At 51.0% G+C, this 17199-nt stretch overlaps 1 protein-coding gene across 12 annotated transcripts in view; it reads right to left on the bottom strand.

Annotated features, from left to right (window-relative positions):
* HDAC4 (histone deacetylase 4) overlaps positions 1-17199 on the bottom strand; it is a 326578-nt gene that overhangs the window by 129578 nt on the left and 179801 nt on the right. For 10 of the 12 annotated variants that reach the window (XM_070618804.1, XM_070618796.1, XM_070618799.1 and 7 more), the window contains one exon: positions 1628-1872. In XM_070618804.1, the coding sequence (XP_070474905.1) occupies positions 1628-1872 (245 nt within the window). Of the gene's footprint in view, positions 1-1627; positions 1873-2300; positions 2322-9621; positions 9643-17199 lie in introns of those variants that run through there. The other 2 variants (XM_070618806.1, XM_070618803.1) reach the window with 2 other exon arrangements.

Consider the following 17199-nt stretch of genomic DNA (forward strand, 5'->3'; position numbering starts at 1 on the left):
GCTGGGCACTGTGACGCAGCTCGCTGAGCCAGGTGACACCACTGGGCGGCCTCGCCCAGCAATTCTGCTGGGGAGTCTACAGACAGAACTGGTAGCACGGGCCCGTCACATTTACCTTCCCAACGATTATTAAATGAATGCAGTGAACTAAGTGTTTTACGTTATAAGGAGGGGTAACCGGGATCCTGCAGTTGAGGGAGTTACTGGGGAGAGGCAGAAACAGACATAGATGCACCAGTTATTCTGCACAGCACCAGTGGGCACAGGCCATCTGGGTGCAGGCTAATGTCTGAGGAAGCCAAGGCCGACTTAGTGACATCTATCCATGGGCCATGTTGTTCTCTCGAAAGGGCGTCTGGGAAGCATCAAGAAGCACACAGTGTGGGCTGTTAATTCCTCACCTCAGTGCTGTGTAGCACGGTAGCCACTAAGTGCATGCGGTCACGGAGCGCCTGAAATGCAGCTGGTCCAAAGGGAGGGGTGCCCTGCGTGTCCAGACCGCAACGGTTTACTGAGACTTAGCACGGGCAGAACTTTTATATTGATTACATGTTGAAATAATATATTGTAGAAATACGAGGTTAAATAAACTATATTAATTTTACCTTTTGGTGGCCAGGCTCCCAAAGGCCCCAGTGACCTCTGCCTCCTGGTATTTACCCCTTGTCTATGCCCCTGCCGGGATGTACTGAAGGTGGTCTGTGTGACCAGCAGAATAAGGCAGAGGAGGGGGTATGTCACTCCCAAGATTAGGTCAGAGGAGACACTGAGGCTTCCATCTTGGTCACTTGGATCTTGGTCTCTTGGATCATTCCCTCTGGGGAAGCTGGGCCCGTGAGAGGCCCACGTGATGAGGACTGGGGCCTCTGCCCACAACCTCCTGGGCATGCTCAGAAGGGGATCCTGCAGCCCCAGCCAACCCTTCGGATGAGACAGCAGCCCTGACAGCTTGACCACAGCCTCATGAGAGACCCTGAGTCACAACAACCAGCTAAGCAGCTCCCAGCTTCCTGACCCACAGGAACTATGAGATAACACGTTTGTTGTTTCAAGCTGCCGTTTTAAGATGGCTACTAGAAAATGTAAAATTACATACGCAATTTTAATATACCCTGCATATTTCTACTGACACTGTTGCTCTATGTAGTTCTAAATACAGTGAGAGCGTTATTATGATCACAGACATTCTAACTGGTCTGTCAACTACATAATATGACTTCATTACATATCACTAATAACTGTTTCTTTCCAACGTATCTTATTTTAAAATCTGGGATCAGATTAAACAGTTGTAGAGAGTAAGTACAAAAATAAAGTAATATTTTGATGCTGCTTCTGGCTGCTAATTCTTCTATTTATAGACACATCCTATCTTTGTAGACGAAATTAGATGATAAGCATTTTCCCTACTTTAAGGCCGCTTCTGCACCGTGACTCTCAAGTGCTGTTTCCCACTAGACGCCACACCCGCCACTGTTTACAAGGAATACCCTTGAATGTAAATCCTAGCACTACAGACGGTTATCGGGAGCAGGCCTGAGCAGCGGAATTTCGGTGCTACAGAGCGTGGCATTGCTGCAGGCCCCCGCGGTGCACGGCTCCTCCCGGCCGGCCGGCCACGGCTTACTTTGATGTGCTCGTGCAGCTGGGCCTCGTGCTGCCGCGAGAGCTGCTCGTGCTGCCTCTGGAACTCGGCGATGAGGATCTGCCTCTGGAGCTGCTGCTTCTGCTTGAGGGCCAGGAGCTCCTGCTGCAGCTGCTGCTCCCGCAGGGTGGGCTCCGTCACGGGCAGCGAGAACTGGTGGTCCAGGCGCAGGTCCATGGGCACCGCCGGGGGGGCGACTTGCAAAGGCAGCGCCGCGGCCACGTCCACTGCGGAGAGAGCACAGCACAGAAGCGCCGTTGTCACTGCAGCAGCACGGCATCCCCGGCCCCGAGCCCCTCCACCCGGCCCTAGAGAGCCACTGCAGCCGTCAAGGGGTGCCCACGTGCTAAAGGACATGTCACCCTTCCCATGCCTCCTTCCCCCTCTCCTGCCCAACAGGCTCAAAATGCAGGACCTGGAGGCCTTTGAGGGGTTCCATTGTCCAAACGCAAAAACCAGTGGAAGGTCAGACCAGGACACAGTTGCACAAACTCTCTCCCCTCCTACCCCACTCTCCACAGGGGAGGCCCGCTCTCTCAAAGGACCCCACTGCAGGCCCAGTGCCCTTTCTGACATCATTTTTGAAAGTCAACAAAGAGAAAGAGAAAGACAAAGGTTCTGAAGAGAGCTAAACACCAGTAAGTAGAGAACAAACTGGCCTGCGCGTTTCCTCTTGTTCACGAAGCCACTGAAGAGTGTGCACAGGAACCACAGAACAGTGTGTGCCCCTGAAGTGGTCCAGAAAGACACTCAGGACGGGGAGCCCGTTTCCATGGCAAAGCGAGCGCCCTCTCGGAAAACATGTTTACCGACTGCAGCCAATGAAACGCTCCCCGGCTCGCCTGCACCAGTCCATTCATCAGGGGTACGTGCTGCTGGACCTCACGAAGGAACGGTCTCCTTCACTGGACTAATTCACAGAGAAATGGCTTTCTTTCACTGGACTGACGTACTGCCAAACACAAGCTACGAGTGACTTTGATTAGAAACAGAAGCTGAATCAATCTCACCGTTTACAAATCAACACTAAATTAAAGGGAAAAAAGGATGCAGAAAGAAAGTTTTAAATCATGGATATCACAAAATAACTCCTTTTATGACGGTTTACTTATGAGAAGGATGCAGGTGCTCCCTGTGAGCCAGTGTGACCTCCAGCGCAGTCCCGGGGACACTGTAGTGAAGCTTCTCGAACATGCCATGGACACCCCTTGTGCTCTGCTCATAAAACCCCGGGGGCAGGTTGAGGTGAGAGCCCACCAGCCTGTGCTCCTCCCACAGATCCCAGCACAGAGGCCCACGGGCTCTCCCGTTCCTTCCAGAAAGCTCCCCCCATAACATGCTCTGGGCTCATTTCTTCATCAACTGATGCACACCGGCCCGTGGGGCCTGGGTCAGAAGACGAGGGCCTCACCCTCTGGAGTGTCAAGGCTCAGACGGGAGCCCAAACTCAGCAGATGAGGGCCACCAAGGACCAGCTGCTCACTTTGAGGACCATCTCTGCGAGACTCTTGCACATCAGGCCATGTCCTTCACTTGACCTTGTCCCAGTGTCTCCCTAGGAGTGGCCCACCCACATGCCCAAGGACCTGCCACCCAGATCATAGGGCCCTCTGGTCCTAAACATGACCCCAAACCTTGGGAAGTCTGTGATCCACAGCCCCACAACCCGTGGATTCTAGTAAAAGGGCCCATCAGTGGAATTGCCCCTGGGACACAGCATTTCTGTGGTCAGCTCCCAGGCAGCAGGCCCCAAGCGGGCCGATCTTCGGACAAGGCAAGGCTGGGATGCGCTGCTGCTGATGGGGAGGCCGGCTTTGGGAGGCAGAAGCCCCAGGTTCCAACCCCCGAGCCGACGCAGTCACCTGGCCTCTCTGAGCCCCAGGGTCCTCCACTGAAATTCAGTCATCATGCCTGCAGGGCACAGCTCAGGTAGACAGAGGCCAGGACACTGCTTGGGATGGAGCGGAGCCCGGGACATGAGCCTCCCTGGCTCCTTGACTGAAATCATCATCTTTCCCTCCCCAGGACCTGCAGCCAAGGCCCCGCTTCTTCCCACCTGGAGCCTCCAGGGCCGGTGCTGGAGGCCCAGAGCCTGGAGCAGCTGTAGGGAACGGAGAAAGAGACAGAACCACCCAGGAGGAGATTAGAAAATTCTCACATTCCATCATTTTAAGAAAATATCTAATTCTCTCCCCTTTTAAGCACCAACAAGTGCAGGATAAATACCAGCGGATTGTTTCTCTTCTGTTTCTTCCCCAAATCAGTGAAGGGCAACCCTCAACTTTTTAAATGCACTTTTTCTTCTAATTGGGTATGAGGCTTGACATATTAAGAGGGTTTTATTTGATATTAATGTGAGAAAAACCTACACAAACTGTGTTTTCATGAATAGGCTGGGAATGGTGGTACCCGGCCCCCGCCTCCCCTCCCCCCAAGCTGCTCAAGGCTGGATTTCATTAATTTCCTTTCTTTTCTTAGATCATTTTTATTACGAAATACAGCAAAATGCATAAACAACACCAGTTTTATAAAACCTCAATATTTCCCCCCATTTGCTTCAGACTTTCAAAATTTTAAGGAATATTATGGAGTACAGGGAGAAGAGCTCAGTACACAGGCTCAGAGAAAAGGAAAAGAGAGGGTGACCCGACTTCCTGCAGGAAATTCGGTTCACGTCTTGCTTTCTCGAGGTGGGGTACGTTCCCTGCCTTCACAGCACGACAGTGCCGACACTTCCTAAAACATCGCCCCTGGGACGGGCGCCAGGTCCTCCGGGTTCCCTCTCTGCATCCACCGATGCCACCGGAAAGCTGTTCTCCACTGACCTGTTAACCTGCCTCGTGACTTCACACATCACAGGCAAGTGACTCACAGACCTCGGTCAGCCTGCCTCTGCTCTCTGGGATAAGCCTGACGCTCTCGCTGGGGTCTGCACAGTCACTGATGGAGTCAGCCACAACCGTTTTATCAAGAACGTCTGAGTACATTTGCAGGTGAGACGGGCCTATAATCTCTCTCATACTCCATCTATCTGGTTAAGCAGCGATATTTTAGCTTAATAAGCAGGGGGAATTAATAAAATAATCTTATTTTCCTGCATTTTGTACACTGTATAACCTAGTTTGCCCCATGGGGGTGAAGTCAGGTGAGACCCCCACTTCTAAGACGTGCCGAGGTGTCCTAAGATCTTACGCAAGGCAGTCCCGAAGAAGCTGGCACAGGAAGACCCGTGTGCTGCTCATGTTAGCACATCCTCTCCTATTTCTAATTGTTCATAGTGGGGGTCAGGGGACCATCAGAAATGTCTAGTACTTAATGTCTTTAAACACTGAACATAAGACAGCTTTTAAGGTATCTTTTTTATTAACTTCAAAAACATGATGAGCCAAACATTTCTACGCATGCTTTCACTTATTGAAGAAACGTGTGGGGTCTCTGCTCTGTGCTGAGCGCTGGCGGACAGTTGCCACTCCCGCCTGGAGCAGGCCGTGTGGGACACCAGACAGGAGAGGGCCGTGGGGCCGATGGGAGGCCTGGGGAGGGTCCACACGGGGGCTGCCTCTCCCGAGACGGAAGGGGCAGCATGAGCAAGAACCCAGGGGTCCGGGCATAAGTGGAGGGTCGTGGGGATGCTGATGGAGAGGAGGAGCTCAGATCCCCGCTCAGAGAGCAGGCCTGTGTCTGCAAATCCTGGAGCATGCCTGCAGGCCTGGGCAGGGTGTTGGCAGTGTGGGGGAGGCGGGCCTCAGGCACGGGGGCTGGCGGCAGGGGCCTGAGGACTGAAGGAGAAGAGGGTGGTGGCCTCAGGGAGGATGCTGCAGGCAAAAACAGACACTCAGGTGGCGGGTCAGGCCTGGGCTGTTTCGATGGTTCCTTCTCAGAAACGGGGTGGGTCAGGCTGTGCACACCCACCACACGCCAGTGAGGTTCAGTTTGTTTACGCGCACTCTTCTCAGATTCTTCTGGGTCTGGAATCACAGGGAATCTTATAAGGAAACACTGCCTGGCAGCCCCTGTTAATTCCTCCATAGACACCACAGAGCGGATGGGTCCAGATGAAGAGTTTGCTAAGATGGCGAGGAGACCTGCCGACAAGCCCCCCAACCCAGGGGGAACAGAGAGAAGGCGTACGTGGGTGTGGAGGTTGATGAGCAAATGCTGGCTCCAGCAGAATGTCACCATGCTCTCCCTGCCACATTTCCTATGTATTTCCTAAATGTTACAAAGGGATGGAAGTCCCGCCTCGGTTTTCCATTGGAGTATCACACAAAACTTCATTCTTCTGCTAAAGATAAAGTTAAAGGCAGAGCAAGAAGAATGAAAAGCTATACATTACCCACATCAGATATACCATAACCAGCTACTGCCATTTCGTCACCCCTGAAAACAATGCTGCATTCACACTCAGACCCCAAAACAAGCATTTCAACTTTCATGGGGCAAGAAGACCCACGCGAGGGCCCCTGAGAAATGCGGCCTTCTCACTTCTAATGTGCTCAACATCGGGAGGCCAGGTGGGCGGGGGCAGTGGCTGACGCTGTCCCCAGGCCCTGCCCTGCACACCAGCTGTGGAGATCAGAACCACAATCCCCATTCATTCCGGCTGCTGGTGGGTGCGTCAAACATGACTTGTACTATTTCAGTATCAAAAACTATTTGAAATGCCATGAGTTCCCAACAGAAGCTGCTGGTGCTTTTGACCCAAAGCGCCCTGAAGAAAACAATAAAACCTTCTCTACTTAAAGAATGCAGCATCAAAACAAAAAAGCCTGTATTCTCATGAATATTTTATGGCAGAGCAGAAAATTGCTTTTATAGGTTGTGCCTTGAGAAACATATTAATACAATCAGACTCATGACGTTAGTCACAGCACAAAGACTACATTCAGGGTTTCAATAAGAAATGGCAAGCCTCTGCTGTGAATTACAAGTTCTCAATCACAAATAGAAAAAAATCTGTTAGTCTCTCTCTTTTCTTTTTAAATAAATGATCATAAAAAAAGACACTAATTTTCCATTCCACGGGTAGGTCCTCTTCCAGAATACCATTTCATGCCATCATATAGATTTGCAATAAAGAGAGGCACTATTCTTTAGAAACATGGCCAAAGTTTAGCGTCTGTTCAAGTCAAGAATGACTCATTCAAATCTAGGGAAAAATAATAGATATTTCAACTATGTAACCACGATTTCCTCTGACACTGACATTTTGCCTGTGTGTGAAGGAGGGAGGGAGATGGGTGGGGGGAAAGGGAGGGGAAAGGACGGAAAGAGTATATTAGAAATGCATAACTTACTGAAAAATGTTTCCATCTGTTACTGTGAACCGTGTCACACACACTGAAGAACATGTATGTTAAGGTCACAGAAGAGCAATGACGTGAACCACCTCCTCCTGAAGGAGCTGGGCATTGCTCTCTGTGCCCTCCAAACCACATGCCCCTCCAACCCTCAACATTCTGGCTTTGTTAAGCATCCCCTTGCTTCCTTCATGGTGATAACATCCACGGATGTACAGTTGACAAGAAACAGCACCTTCTGGGGTGAGGTCGTGAGTGACCCTTGGGAAACCAAGGGCCACCCACATTGTGGGCATCTGGTAGGGTAGTCACATGACCCACAACTGCCCAGCATCCTGCTTCTACATCTACTATGGCCTGCCTCCAGTCCTCAGGTGTGAGCCAGGCAGAGGGCCCCATGGAGAAGTGTGCGTCCTCAGGTGGGTGAGGCGGTAGGGCAGGGAGGGGAGCAGGGACAACATGGTCCAGAAAGGTCAGCAACAAAGAAGGGTCTAGGGCAGGCTCACTGGCTTGTCTGCATGGCAAGGGGACGGCACAGTGCACAGGCAGCGTGGGGGCCAGCCCTCCCTCCACACACCTGCCAGAGAGCTCCAGCTCAGGCCAGCGTCCCAGTGTCTCCTGCACGGCCCATCCTGGGGGAGCCTTCCCCTTCTCCAGGGGATCCCCTTTGTCTCTGTCCTAGAGTAGATGGCCCAATTCCTCCATCCACTCATCTCCTTCCTTGGTTCACTCTCTCATTCGGCAGGAACTCCAATCGTTTATTGAAGAAGAAGGCATGGGATGTAAATTCTGCTTGTCTGAAAATGTATTTATTTTCCCCTCAATGTATTGTTACTTTGGCTGCATACAGAATTCTAGCTTGAAAATAATTTCCTGCAGGATTGCGAAGGCTCGGCTTTATGGTCTCGCTCCCGATACTGAAAACGTGAAGCTGTTCCGATTCTGCATCCCTTGCCTGTCACTTGATTTTTCTCTCTAGATGTTGGTAAGATCTTCTCCTTTGTCCCCAGTGTTCTGAAATTTCAAAACTATACAGCTTGGGGAGGATCCCTCATCCACTGTGGGCACAGGCTCTCAGGCAGCCCGTTCAACGTGGCAGCTGCTGTCCTCCGGCTGTGGGGAACGTCCCTCAATTATTCTGTTGATGATTTCCTTTTTTCTGTTTCCTCCTTCTGAAAATTCTAATAGTTGGGTGGCAAATCTCCCGGAACCATCCTCTAATTCCCTCTTTCCTATTTCTTTTTCTCTCCCCCATTTTCTTTTTCTTTGTCTTATGCTCAACTTCAGATGAGATTTCCTTAAATGTATATTCTAACTTTTTCATCGAGTTTAGCATAATTTCTGCTATTAAGTTTTCAACTGACAAATCAAAGAGCCACATTCAGGAAACAAGGCCCCAGATATCCTTTCTTATGCCGTCCTGTTCTTATTTCTGAACAAAGCATCTTCTCCAATCTCTGAGGACAGGAAGGATGCCTTACTGAGTTTCTTCTCTCTGCATGGGCTTTGCATCCTCCAAGTTCTATTTGCTTTGCTTCTGTCTTCCTGGCTAGAGGTGCCGGCAGGGGCCGGACAACCCCTGCCGTGTCCCTGGGCAAGAGCGGAGGCGTGAACTCTAGCTGGGAGCTGCAGGTGGACCACGTGAGATTCTCAACGCTGAGCGTCACGGGAGGGTGCGTGCAGCTGGCATTAGTCAGGACACCCAAGGCTCAGCACCCACAGGCCTTCCCGCTTAGGCTGGCAATATGTCCCCAGAGAGAAGCCTTCCAATCGCGGCCTGGAGGGAAAGGCTGAGCTGAGCCTTCAGGGTCCTGAGTGAGGGTCTCTGCGCTTGGTCTCATCCAGAACATATTAACCCATGCCCCTGTTCCTGTAGAGTCCCATGCTGGGCCTCTGGATTATGTTCTCCAGAGAAAAAAATCTCCAGTCGGCCACCACCTGGCGGGGGGCCATCACCCAGCACAGTGGGGCAGGTGGTTGGGGTCTAACTCATCTGCTTCTATGCCACCTCCCGTTCGGCCACTCTCTTTGCACTTCTGGAGGGAATGGGGCTGCTCTTCGAGGCTGGTGGCATGGTGGCCTTGATCCAACGGGCTCTTGGCTTCACCTGCACTTGATCTCTGGTTTTTTCTGGGCCGCCAAATCAGTTGTGACTTACGCATCTGCTTTCCAACTTCTAGACCGTTGTCGATGTTATTTCCTCTTCTCTTCTCACTTTTGTGACTTGGGATCTTTCTATGGAATATACATTTTTATATTTTATGGAAAATTTCAAAAATACATGAAGAGAATAATATAATCGACTCCCATGGAGCCATCACCCAGTTCCAATAATTGTCAACTCGCGGCCAATCTCATCTCTTCTCTATGCCCACCCAAGGCCAGCCCTTCCTTCTAGACTACACTGAAGCAGACCAGCCATCGCGCCACTCTGTTAAAAACATAATCAAATACTATCAACATACCCAAATAGATTAACAGCAATTCCATGATATTAACAAAGAGCCAGCAAGTGTCCCCATGTTTTAGAGAGTCTCATACACGTTTTTTAAACTTTGTTCAAATCAAGACCCAAATGAGGTCCACACATTGCAATTGGCTGACACCTCTCTTACATTCTTCCCAATCTAAAGGTTCCGGCTTCTTCTCCCTCGCCCCTGCACTCCTCCAACTTACGGGCTGAAGACACTGGTCATCTGGCCATGGAGTCTGCACGTCTGTACTTTGCTGACTGCATCTGGGGTGCACATGAGCGCCACTCCCTGTCTCGGTATTTGCTGTATGCTGGGCGTGGGCTCTGGAGGCCTGATTTCCAGAAACCCACCTCCCCAGGAACGAGCTCCTGGCTCTCGCCACAGCTTTGTTGCGTTGTGAGCAGCTGATGTAATCACTGCCTAATGATTTCATCAGAGCTGTCAGCAGTGCCTTTCTACCTCCATCAGCCCCTCCCTGTTTGCTAGCTACACCATTTCTCTAACGACAAAGGATCCCACATTAACTAGCTTGTTACTCTGACAGACGGTTTCTAGAACAAAGGCAGGGCAAGTGCTTGACTCTTTTCCGTTACTGCCAATTCTTAAAAATAATGAATTGTTGAGGCTGGCCTGGTGGCGTAGTGGTTAAGTTTGTGTGCTCCACTTTGGTGGCGCCCAGTTCGTGGGTTTGGATCCCAGGCGCAGACCTACACACCGCTCATCAAGCCACACTGTGGCGGCATCCCACATACAAAACAGGAGAAGATGGGTATAGATGTTACAGTGACAATCTTCCTCAAGCAAAAAGAGGAAGACTGGCAATAGAGGTTAGCTCAGGGCCAATCTTCTTCACTAAAGAAAACAAAAAAAATGAGTTGGTCTCCCAGCATCCTCCATATGTGAGCGATGAGAAAGGTTTTGTTTTTCCAAGATCATAATGAACTGAGTCCACACAGTTCTGTTCTGACTAACACTCAAATGGTCCCCCATCAAACAGCGGGAGCCCTTCAGGTTGGCTCCCCAGTCACTCTGAAACCCGCTAGTGCTCTTGGAACAGCCCTCTGTTCTGCTGTGACAAGATGTTCTGGGCTCTTCTTGGGAATTTTTTGATCCCCACATGGAATCAAGACATTTCTCCAAGGAGAACTGAGTCCCTTCAGTGGGAAACAGTATTTAGAGACCACAGTCTGGGTGTGGGGTGAGCACTGCTTATGACACATATATATTTCCTGGCGTTCTTCTGTGTTTCAGCAGAGTGAAACTAGACACGTGTTCAATCTGCCATCTCACCGTGGAACCTGGGAATGCCTAACTTATTAAAAACATCATTCAAAAGGATTGAACAGTCATAATCAAGTTCCATTCAAAATACTGATTTATATGCAGTAAGATTTTCCCAAAAGGTGTTCTTAACTGAATTACAGCGATTTTATTTAACATTGAGTGTGTATAAGTGATGAGGTGGAGAAGTTGGAAGTATTTTTTAATATAAAGATTTAAAAATATTAATAGGGAATGTATATAACATAAGTGCCTCCTACCTTAGCTTCATATGTAAATGGGTACATATATCACTTCTCTTTGCCTCATTTAGATGTATATATGCAATGCCAAAGAAATAAGCTTATGTTAACAATTCACTAATATAAATTATAGTTAAATAAAAATAAAAAGGATTATGGTACAAGAAGGTGTTTTGTATTGTTTTGTTTTCAACTGAGATAAAGTGTAAGAAATAAATATAAATCCACATGCAGGCATTTATAGATTTTACAGATGTATACACAGGAAGGTTTGTTCAAGCTGGTGTAGGCAGGGAGAGACACGCATCATATGCACTTATTTTAAATGTAACCCTTTGAGCTGCGTTTCTGTGCATGCGAGTTCTAGAAATCAGAGCAGAACACTTGTAGGCTGTGGTTCACCCCTGCTTCTGTCATCTAGACAAGAAGGGAGTTGATTACTTTTCAAAATCAAGGGCAAATACACCAGAGCAGAGCATTTGCTCCAAGCTGGACACAGGCAATGATGTCTCGGGAAGGCAAATGTCCTCCTCCTCCTCCTGGTCATCACTGCGGGATCACAGGTCCTGTGGGCTGACCCCGTCCTCCCCCTCCTCCTCCTCCAGGTCATCACTGCAGGATCACAGGTCCTGTGGGCTGACCCCGTCCTCCTCCTCCTCCTGGTCATCACTGCGGGATCACAGGTCCTGTGGACTGACCCCGTCCTCCTCCTCCTCCTCCTGGTCATCACTGCGGGATCACAGGTCCTGTGGGCTGACCCCGTCCTCCTCCCCCTCCTCCTGGTCATCACTGTGGGATCACAGGTCCTGTGGGCTGACCCCGTCCTCCTCCCCCTTCTCCTGGTCATCACTGCAGGATCACAGGTCCTGTGGGCTGACCCCATCCTCCTCCCCCTTCTCCTGGTCATCACTGCGGGATCACAGGTCCTGTGGGCTGACCCCGTCCTCCCCCTTCTCCTGGTCATCACTGCGGGATCACAGGTCCTATGGGCTGACCCCGTCCTCCTCCTCCTCCTCCTGGTCATCACTGCGGGATCACAGGTCCTGTGGGCTGACCCCGTCCTCCTCCTCCTCCTGGTCATCACTGCGGGATCACAGGTCCTGTGGGCTGACCCCGTCCTCCTCCTCCTCCTGGTCATCACTGCGGGATCACAGGTCCTGTGGGCTGACCCTGCCTGAGGCTCAAGATGTGCTAACTCAATTAATGTACACACAAATGACTCTGTGGATCCTGAGAGATACCAGCTTATCCCTGTCTGACTCATGGGGAAACTGAAGTGCAAAGAGTCTAGGTAACTTGCCCAAGGCCACACAGCAAACGCAAAGGCAAACTCAGAACTGGACCCCAGGTATCCTAAGCAGGGTGTGGCGGGGGAGAGGGAGGGGGAGCCCAGGGCCTCAAAGGTCACCCTGGGGCAGTGGCTCTCAGGCTGGGTGGTGTCAGCAGCATAGGACTTGGGAACAACTTTGGGCCGGGGCTCTGCTCTGCTGCGGTGAGTAGGGTCTCTGTGCTCCCGTGATGCTGGGTGATCAGGCACCCCGACCCCAAGAACCCCTGCGTGGGAGCTTTGTGCAAACACCCACAGGAGCGCTTCCCACCCCCAGCAGGCCTGCCTGACCCCTCGGCTCCCTCCCGTGGCTCCGGCTTTGGCTCCGGCTTTGGCTCCGGCTTTGGTTTCAGTCCTGACCAAGGGCCGGGTCTCCCCTGTAATTACTGGCTTGCTCGGGCGCCCTGCAGTTCAGTGCTCTTCATGACCCAACTCTCTACTTTTCCTGAAAAGCTCCCGGGGCTGGGGCAGGCATGGGTCAGCCTGCCAGGCTCTGCTCAAGCCTGAGACAACGGCCCCACAGGCACAGCCCGCAGAGTCTGCACACCAGCCAGCTCCAGGAAGGCAGGTTTAAAAGTGCGCCAAACCTGCTGAGCACAGAGATGGAAACGGAAAATCGCTGAAATATCATTTTCAAGGCTAAAAATAAAAAGCTACAATTAACAGCAGGTGCATATTTTACTCCACCGTCTCTTTATTTACCTAAGTCAGCTTTCACCTCCACCCAACTCACACCACCTCCCCAAACTACAAGTTTTCCAAACGTTTCTCCCTGGCAGAAAGTCTAAGATCCATCACTACACTAATAAGGCATGGAACTCAGCCGCAGGACCTGCACCAAAGGGGGATTTCCCACAGTTCCTGAGGATCTCCCCTCGCCCCCGCTCCCCGAACAAGGTCCCGACTGGGCTTCTCCAAGCTGTCCACCAGCACCAGAAAGAACATTGCAGCGGGGGAGGCAAGGCCGAGGTGCTCCCGGAAGGGTTTGCCCTGAAAACGCACTCTCTCCATCCACATCCCGCAGACCAACGTGGGACGTCAGTGTGAGATGGGGACTATTCACGGAGCCAATCCTGTGGCCTCCAGCTCCAGGCAACAGGGCGGAATTCCCAAGGAAGTCAATGAGAGAAATCTAGGCTGGGGCCACTGGGATGCCACCTCTCAGGACATGCACTGGAGGGACCTGGGCTGTCCAAATGCCCACAAGGTGAGGTCGGAGGACGAGGAGACCACAAGGCTAACACCTGCAGCCTGGGGCGTGACAGGCATGTGACCTATGGGCCTGTGTGAGCTCAAATCCAGTTGATGTCCTGGGAGAAGGCACCCTGGCCTCTGGTCTTTTTTCTCTGTCAATCAGGGTAACAACAGGATGCCTGCCTGTTGTAGAGCAACGCAGGCTAACGTGAGAAGTGCTGGCACGTTGCTGGTGCTATGTGTGTGATCCGGGGTCCATCCCAGAACCAGGACGCACCCTTGAACCTGGAGTCATCCATCACGGGGACCGTGCAAATGGGGAGAGAAAATTGCTCGGGGCGTCCAACTCAGCAGGATGAATACCCCCAAGGGGCGGGCGGAGCTGAGCCCATCTTGCCTCACACGCTCCTGAACCCTGTTCCCCACAAAGGACCCAGAAAGTGCTTTTGACACTGGGGCAATACGGCAAGATGAAACCTGGTGGTCAGGACGCCGGGAGTGATTCCGAGAGGTCGCCAGTTTGCATGTGCAACAAGTGAGAGCAGAGCTGACGGATAAGTGCAAGGAAGAGGGCAGCCCATAACCGCCTGGGTCGGGGCAAGTCAACCTGCACCCCAGACTCGAGTATTCCAGCAAACAGGCCCTGTTCTCACCCATTCCTGGGTACCAGCCATTCTGTAGACCTCAGGACAGCAGGCACTGGAGTGTCCAGCCCCTCAGGCAGCTTGGCCTTCCAGAAGCTTCCAGGAGCTTCCAGAAGCACAGCCTTCCATGAGCTCCACACATTAGAGCGAGACAAGACGAGAGAATGTTCCAGCCTGGTGTCCGGGGTGGGACTGGTGAGCACAGAGCGCTGGAGCCCCTTCCTTCCCAGCAGCAGAGCCCAGCAGGTTCCCAACACCCGGCAGACTCCACGGCCCAGAGCAGACACTGTCGGGCCTGGGGGGCCTTCCCTATCTGAAGGAAGCACCTTTACCCTCGGGTGGGGATGGCGGCAGTGGCGAGCATCCTAAGGAGGACAACTCTCCTTTTCACGTGAGCAGGAGCTTCCGTTTGTAATAATCAAGTTATTTCCAGCAAAACCAGCTGTAGATTCATACAGGACTAAAGGATAAAAACATGAGTGACCATGCTGATTCTGGAAAACTCCATATTGTACTTTAACCAGAAGTGAAGAAGTCTGATTGGAAAACACAATAATGAGGGATCACACTTCCAGGATCCCAAAAGGAAGGACCAGCAGCATCATTTCCCTCTCCTAGAACCAGAAATCAATACAGGTCGTCTGGTTTTGAGACTGAAAGGCTCATTAACTGAAATAGACTTGGGGTTTTACAAACAAACAGACTGAGACTGACTGTCGCAGGACCATCTACTTTAAAAGGCGGTGTGGTTACCGCTTGAGGACAGTCGCACAGACGCTGGGAAGGAAGGGCAAGACGGAGCCCACCCACCGTCCTCTCTAGCTATGACCTCATGGGGGCAGCACAGTGACCAGATCTGCCCATCGTCTCCAAGTCCCGGGAGCACAAACAAACCCCAGGAGGGAGCAGGCCACCTCCCAGCCAAGCCCACCTCAGATGGCCGCCCCCACTCAACACAAAGCAGCAGGCAGCCCGGCGGCCCTGCCCCCACGCCCTGGCCCAGCCTCCTGCTCTGCAAACTGCGCTATTCACAGCAGCACAGGCAAGGGGTCCCCGAGTACAGACAGACAGGGGACCGAAAGGGAACTGTCAACTTCAGGTGACCGGAAGAGGACCCAGAAACACTCTAGCTTTATAAGGCTCCAAAGAAACAAGAGTCTGTTTAGTTTCTGATGCAGAGGGAGAAAAAATACTGGCTTTCATTTCGTCAGGTCTGAGTGCTGAGCCTACAGCAGCTGCTTAGTTTAAGTCAGATTTCTCTCCCTCTTTCTCTCCCTTCCTGAAAGAAAGAAAAAGCTCTTTGTAGTGCAAGAGAATGAAGGGAAGAGAATTAAGGCAATGGAGCAGAATTTAGGCCGTCTTCACATTTCTGTGTTTCTAAGGTTCTAATGGTTTCTAAGGACGCTCTGCCCCCTCCCTTCTCACCACCCCCACAGGGCCCCAGGCTGACTGTTGAGACTTCGAGTCCTCCAGCCCGGCTGTCTCCCCTCAGCCACTGAAATGAGACAGTAACCCTGCCACCCGGCCTTCCCACCACCCAGCCAGGGAGGGTCAGGGCCTGTGCTTCAGTCCTGGATGTCAGGTTCTAGAGTATGTGCTCCCAACTGGGAACCTCCACTTAGGTCAGACCTCTGCAGAGAGATGGTTGAGAATTTTCCAGAACCAGTGGAAGACATGAATCTGCAGACACAGAAAGCACAACCAAGGAGGAGAAAACAAGAAATAAATCAAGACACTTTCAAAGCAGAACCGCAGATACCAAAAAAAAGTTCAGCAGGCCCTGAAATACAAGAGAGGTTGCCCCACAAGGGGCATGCAGTCACAGCCAGAAAACAGTGAGCTGTCTCTGAGCGCCAAGGGAACACACTCATTAAGCTAGAATCATGTGCCCAGGGAAACTGTCAAGAATGAACGCAGAATATATGCAGATGTGGGCCAGACTGAAACTCACCGACGTGCCTTCTGGTAAAGATAAAGCCCACAAAGTCTGGGATGCAGGAAGAAAAGGTGAGCACAGAACCTGATAAATAGAAGATGAGTCCAAACAAACATTTCCTGAACAGAAGAGGAAGAACAATACAAGATCGCCTTGTGATTAGACTGGACAACGGAAAGACTGCAGAGAGGCAAGTGGGGAGGGTGGGGAGAGCGGCAGTGTCCTACGACCGCCACGGCCCTGGAGCCCGGGGCAGGACACATGACTTCACACATTTAAGTTCATAGAGTAATGTTTCACGCTTAACCGCTAGAAATACAGTAGATGACTTTCACAGGGTAGGGCGATCAAAAAGAATTTTAAGGAGAAAAAAATAAATATGGCGGCTAAGCACACACACACACACACACACACACACACACACACAGAGTTGGGTACCACCCCATGGGGGTGCACGTTCCATCTATAAAGTCTTGCCAAAAACAATCACACTTGAATCTGATCAAACCTCTAGATCTGACTACCAATTTACAGGGTACCCAGAGACCCATTTTAAATGACAAGACAGGGATGAAACCAAGCAAAATTTAGAATATGTTGGGGCCAGCCCAGTGGCACAGAGGTTAAGTTTGTGCGTTCCACTTCGGCAGCCCGGGGTTCTCTGGTTCTAATCCTGGGCGCAGATGTAGGCACTGCTCATCAAGCCATGCTGTGGCCAGGTGTCCCACATATAAATAAAGGAAGATGGGCACTGATGTTAGCTCAGGGCGAGTCTTCCTCAGCAAAATAAAAAGAGGAGGATTGGTGGCAGATGTTAGCTCAGGGCTAATCTTCCTCAAAAAAAAAATTTAGAACACAGGAAAACTCTACAGGAAAAACAACCCAGTATCTTCAAAGACAAACTGCAAGGGTCAAAAATAACAACAACAAAAGGCAAGGAGGAGAAAGCTACAGGTTCCCTGGAGACTTTAGGAGACATACCAGTCACCACGTGTGAACAGTGACTGGATCCTGAGTCAAACAATAAACTAAAAAAAATTTTTGAAAGACCCATCAGGGACAGATCAACACTAGGTGAAGATCTGATGAAGGAAGAGAATTGTTCATCTTGTCTAAATATGAAAATGGCATGGAACTTCTGTTTAAAACCGAGTCC

This window comes from Equus przewalskii, chromosome 5 (assembly GCF_037783145.1).
Source record: "Equus przewalskii isolate Varuska chromosome 5, EquPr2, whole genome shotgun sequence".
Taxonomy (NCBI): Eukaryota; Metazoa; Chordata; class Mammalia; order Perissodactyla; family Equidae; genus Equus; species Equus przewalskii.